The 6467-nt window shown below is 45.8% G+C and overlaps 1 protein-coding gene across 3 annotated transcripts in view; it reads right to left on the reverse strand.

Moving 5' to 3' along the window:
• Window positions 1–5055, reverse strand: part of Tlk (Tousled-like kinase) — a 41927-nt gene extending 36872 nt beyond the window's left edge. The window contains exons 1-2 of one of the 3 annotated variants that reach the window (XM_015514818.2): window positions 4182–5055; window positions 3792–3858 (exon numbers count right to left, since the gene is read on the reverse strand). In XM_015514818.2, coding sequence (XP_015370304.1) covers window positions 3792–3822 — 31 coding nt within the window. In that variant the 5' untranslated portion in view covers window positions 3823–3858; window positions 4182–5055. Of the gene's footprint in view, window positions 1–3791; window positions 3896–4181 lie in introns of all 3 variants that reach the window. The other 2 variants (XM_015514823.2, XM_089222668.1) reach the window with 2 other exon arrangements.
• Between the last annotated feature and the right edge of the window lie 1412 nt (window positions 5056–6467).

The raw sequence follows: 6467 nt of genomic DNA on the forward strand, positions 1-6467 counted from the left end.
TTCACGTCTGAGTCCCGCACACACGTCTGTTCATGCGTATGATGCAAGTCCACAACATTGCAATATTATTAAAACGATAATAATACTATATTATCATTATGCTGACTATTATTATTATTAATATTTATTGTAGTCAACGGTCGCGGAGAACGCTCGAGAAGTCGAGAAAATCAGTGTCCGTTTCGCGATGACCTACTTACTTTAGGTAAACGTCAGTTATTGATCAATCTCATTCTCTCCGTCACTCTTTCTGTCTCTCTCTCTCTCTCTCTCTCTCTCTCTCTCTCTCTCTCTCTCTCTCTCTATCTAATGGATACATAAACACAGTGCGCACACATATACACAAAACACACACAAATAGTGGCAAAACGTTTTGAACTCGATCGCTGCGATCGAATACAACCCCTCTGCCACCGTGCAAACAGCTTTTGCAACACTACTTATTAGTTATTACTGTGAACCGTAACCTATCTATCGCGCGATAAGAGGTTGATAGTGTATTCCGTTTACACGGCTGAAGAAAATGCAATACGAAATAAATATACTTTTCGCTACCGTATTTTGAAACGGCAGTAGCGGAAGGGTGACGAAATCGAGAACGGAGTTTTCCCCCACCGAGTGTACCTAACCAGAATGCTTTTGGTTGAGTTACCAGAGTGAGATGGGTGTACACGGTGACGCAAATGTATTTTAATAATAGTGCGGCGTATATAGACAAACGAGCGTGAACGTAATTCAAGTATAAAGTACGGTAGTGGTAGAAAATGAAAAAATAAAATAAAAATAGAGAGGCCCAATGTAATACATTTCAAAGCTTATTGATCGCATTTCAACACACACGCACACGTAAACTTACGCACACGCACACAAAAACAGTCAGCCAGCTGCCTGCCAGTGAGAGGATAGAAAAGGGGTCGGTGGACACGGCGGAATCGGGGGATTGTGGCGACGAGGACGGCGAGGTGGACGACTATATACAACAACGTCGAGGTGAAGGAGAGGAGGTATAACACGGGGCGTTTTACATTATCGCGGGCGCGACGGAATTCCCGGCGACATGGGCAGAGGATTTGCCCGGCGACGGCCGTTTGACTTTGATTTCGAAACCATTATGCGTGGGGTGGGGGGCGGTAAAACGACGGCAGTGGTGGGCACGGGTCGACCGGAGGGGTAACGGAGCACACCAAGATGGCGGACACCCTGGGATCGTTTGTTCGGCCGGGGGATAACTTAACTTTAAAACCCACTCCCGCCACCATCGCCTTTCGCATCATCCACCCCACACACACGCACACCGCACCACGGCGGTGTATATAGTTGACGTTTCTCACCGCCGCCGTATGTATAGTTGCTACGCTCTCGCTACTACTACTACTGCTACGTCGCTCTCAATTCGGCGGGTGTCGTCCAAGAGAATGTGGCGGCGACGGAGCGAGAACTTGCGCTCACACGATGCTCTGCACAGTGTGAGTGTAAAGAGGTTTCCTGGTCACAGCGAGTGAATTCCTCACGTATATACATATATAATGCACGATCGATGGGTGTGGGATCCACATATACGTGTGCGCACACACACGCACACGAACGCGAACACACGCCGGCGGGTTGAAGTTTTACAACATTCGGTGCTCCGGCTTGTGTATAGTTTAATATGTGTATGTGCGGCTATGTTTAACGAAACGACCGGAGCAGTGTGCCCCTCACATAATAAATATACACGTCTCTCCCCGCGTCACCCCGTCACAGTTGTCCTCCGCCTACCCGTCCACCTAGTCATCGCGTTTCCTCCTGCTCTTCCTCCACCCCGGGTTACGGCCACAGCAGCCACCGCCACCCGTCCTTCCGCTCAGCTCTCTCTGCGGTTCAATAGAAAACGCCATTTTATTGTATTGTACACACGCACACGCACGTACGTACATACAACCTCTCTGGCGGTTCAACTGAGAAACGACGACGTTTCGCCCCCCATCCCCCCTGTTGAATATACCACCTCTAGCTGTTGCCGCCGTTTTTGCGCCCCAAACGCACCACTACATACACACACACACACACACACTCCCCCATCCCTCCACCAGCCATCACGTCGTACACCTCGTCCGATATCCTCTCTCATCTACTACCGACTTGGTACCTGGCCGCCGGTCGATATATTCACCCGAGCGCGGTTTGTCGTAATGTAAGGGCGCAATTTTGGTTGTATTATTCACATCGAGACGTTAAGACGAGTGCAGGTGGTGGTCGTGGCGCCGATGGTGTCGACCATCATAATGTTATTCAACTCTCTTTGAATTTTTATACGAAAATAATAATACATATAAATACTGCGGAGGCGGCCGCGGCGGCGACGACAACGAAAATATAACATTACGTAATAATATGGTGTCGTCGTCTATAAACGAGAGGCACCATATCTGTCGGTCCGCTGTCCAGCACCGTGGCGCCAGAAGTGTCGATGATTTTTGGAAAATATTTGTTTTCCCTCTACATTACACAGTCGTCATGGCGGCTTTCGTTATAGCGTTATGACATGATTGGCCGGCGATCGACGTCGATACGACTTCGCAACAGTTCAACGGATGACAAGACGTCCGTACATGTTCGAGTACAGGCACACGCATTTTTACGTGCGAACGCGAGTCACAGCGACCGAGACACTCTAAGATATTATATTTTGTTTGGAAAGATATCGTCTCGACGTCGCCGTGATGTACAACACGGGTAAACGTGTATAAGGCGACTTTTGAAGGAAACCGTCCAACGCGACGGGCGGCGGCGATTCAGGAATGTCGTTCCCGCACGGGCGTCGGAAAAATATAACCTTTCGACCGCTGGCCGGTATCCACTACGGCACGACGTCACATCATTATACTACTACTCTCGGTGCAGCATAATAATAGGTACAACATTATTGTCGTGAAACACCTAAATAATACGACAAACAGCCGAACGACAGACGTCGCTGCTGATTACAATAATATTTCATTATTGTCGGCATTGCACTGAACTACCGGAACTGGGGAATGATTGTTCGCGGATTTGCGCGGAAAGCGTAAAATAAAATCTCTCGGTCGGGTCGTCGCTAGCTACAATGTTCAACCATATTCGTATCGAAAACGACGATTTCGAGCGGCGGCGGCCGATGTGCAGTCGTACACACACACGCACCTACACACACGCACACACGCACACAATCGTCTCGCCGCCGCTTCGGTTTGATCCCGATACTTGCACGCAAACAGTTAAACACCGAGAGAGGAGGATAGGCGGCGGCGGCCCACAGAATCACCGGTGTATAATATTATTACGCCGACGGCGAGGGGTTCGAGGGGGGTGGGTAGGACATATTACGTCGGAGAGAAGGACCCGCGGCTGACGGTTTTATTATATTTTTTTTCACGTTGGCCTCACTGATTATTAATAGCATCGAGTCGCATCGTGTATTATTTTTTATTTATTTATTTATTTATTATTATTATTATTATTTTCGTAACAGATCATGTTTTGTGATATTCACATTCAATGTGGTACCGTAGTGCGCACGCGCGCCCGTGTGTGCGACAAAAACCGGCGGCATCACACATACTCGCGCATTCACTAAACTCACGTCTGAATAAAAATCGATAAGACAATAATAAAAATGTGGTTAGGCATTTCGCCAAAAATCGTACACGACTCCGGCCGCGGTCGGTCACAAGTCGCCCGACTCGGCGTTAACGGACGACGGTATTTTTATTTTCAAAGATAGTAAGCTTATACGGATAATAATTGTTTTTCGTTAAATTTGTACTCACCACCTCCTGATAGCCAACGGATCTCCGTCATCCCGTCAGTTCATAACGCCAATGTTTCATTTGTAATCTGGAAACAGATACCAAACGGTTTTTGAAAAACTGCACTGTAATAAATATAACAAGACGATAATTACGTAGACGTAATATTCAACGCGTGGGGAATTCGCAGTCCTATCGGATTAATTCCGTTATCAGCGCGCATAGATGTTTTCACGTGTGATAACGCGCGACTGTTGATAATGCATCGTTAAAATATTATATATATATATATATATATATATATTATTATAAAATAACAAAACAACAGCGATTCCGTACTGGTGAATAGCTAATACGTTTAAACAATATATTATACGAATAACAATATCAATAACGTTTGGTGATATTTACCGTTGTCCGAGGTGGCCGCCGTGGTAATCCGACCGGCGGCGGCGGCTATGGTTATATATCGTTATAAAACGAAACGGCTGCGGCGGCGGCAGAGCGCACGCACACGCCGGATGACGGTTTTCGACGATTTTTTACACGATACAAATTATCACGACGGTAAGCAAAACTCGAAAACGACAATTATTATTTACTTCTCGAATTAAAACAAAGACGACGACGACGACGGACAGCCGTGCGTACGATTACATACAGACCGTCACACACAGACACACACATGCACACACGCAAACATTAAAACGAAAAATTGAAAAACTCTAAAACAAACAAAACAATCCCCGGCACCGGATTATTGATATTATTATTATTACTTCACTCGTTTATCGTAAAATAAATTGTAAAAAAAAATAATAAACGTATCGCCGAATATCGAAGAATATTTCGCTCCAACATTAAACAGATCTATCCAGTATCCGACGATAATATTACTACTATTATTATTATTATTATTATTATTATTTATTATTATTATTAATATTATGACACGCGCACCGCACGGACAAGTAAACTCGTCGCGTCGATTAAACGGCGAACACTACTACAACTATAATACAATACACACGCACAACACCATACAATAATAATAATAATAATAATACTATGCGGTGGCGGGCGGCGACCACGGTCGACGACGACGACGACGACGACGACTACGACGACGACGGCGGTGGTGGTGGTGGTGGTGGTGGTGGCGTCGACGACGACGACGACGGCGACGGGTAAGTAGTGCGTGCGTGCGTTGCCGATACACACACAAACGCGGACGGTGGTGATGACGACGAGGCGGCGGTGGTACACATGCGTTTGCGGCTAAACCGGCCGAATTAATAAACAGCGCAACCGACACTGAGCTGCTGCCACCGATGCTTGCTTGGCTGCAGCCGCCGCCATCAGCTCTGTCCGCTGTGCGTGTGTATGGTTTTTTCGGCGTGTGCGTGCGCGTGCGTTTGTGTGTGTGTGTGTGTGTGTGTGTGTGTGTGTGATACTGTATTGGCGATGCGGGCAGGTGACAACGCGCCGTCACCACGACCACCCCTCCTCACCCCATTTCCCGAACGACATCGCCATCACCCAGGTACCCAACTCACCGGCTAGGTTAGGCTCGATCACCTCCGAAGCGGTGAAAACAACTTCGCCAGGCATATCATATTATCATCGTCATCAGCAGGATTCCCTTTACCGGGTGGTTCCGAGCATGAAGACGCGCGACCCGTGCGTTCCAGAGTCGCGTTCGTCGGCACGTCCCTTTCTCGACCGGAAAATAATTACACCCTGCCTCCGCGCTCCGTCCTCTCACTCCTTAAAGTTTAGATCACCCAGGCCCCTCTGCCACCGTTGCCAAACGAGAACACCGCGCGTAAAAGTTTATGAAAACCGGTAACGTTATTATCACGCGCGTTATCACACGTTGGGTAGTACGTTAGTGCGTACTTAAGGCGTCGTCTCGTCATATCATTATCGGTCGACATTCGTACTCACCCGCCGATCGGAATTTCTTCCGTTATCAAATTCGCTGCCAACCGGTCGACACCACCTCGTTTCTTCCGATCCTGCGGCAATACCGTCCCGTCATAATAGCATTGTATACCACTTGCGCTTCTAATACGTTCGAACGAGATTATTTTTTTCCGTTCTATCGCTGAAATTTACCAAAACACTTCGATTACCGCTCGTCGTTGTTACGTTCCAAAATAAACATTGTCATTTCGAACACGGTTGTTCAGCATACGATGGTTGGAAAATAAGTGTTTGTAAAGCGCATCGGCACTACTGTTGCGGTTAATCATTCCGATATTCTATGGTATATTCCACCAACATAATAATTGTATTGTCTAAAAAAAGATAAGTATTATTTTAATCAGAATTAGCAGGAAGTGTGGTGTGTAGTTATATTGTTATCAATAATAATAATAATACAGTTATCGTGTACTTTTTACCGAATAAATCAATTTTCCGTTATAGGATTATAGAAACATAAATTGATTCAACAAGTCCTGTCGATTATATGCCAAGACACGATATAATAACACTACGCAAGAGTAAAAAGTTCACAAAAAAAAAAAAAAAAAATGTTATATCTTCATATTTTACACATTGATTTGATCAGTGTCAATGAATGACGTTAAATATTTAAATTTTCGAGTATATTTTTTATCAATATATTATGCCCAAATAAATTACAGGTACTTGAAGATAAGTGGCATAATACTTAATAACGGAACTGATAAT

Source organism: Diuraphis noxia, unplaced genomic scaffold (assembly GCF_037042655.1).
Source record: "Diuraphis noxia isolate RWA-SAM2 unplaced genomic scaffold, SU_Dnox_SAM2 contig0003, whole genome shotgun sequence".
Lineage (NCBI taxonomy): Eukaryota > Metazoa > Arthropoda > Insecta > Hemiptera > Aphididae > Diuraphis > Diuraphis noxia.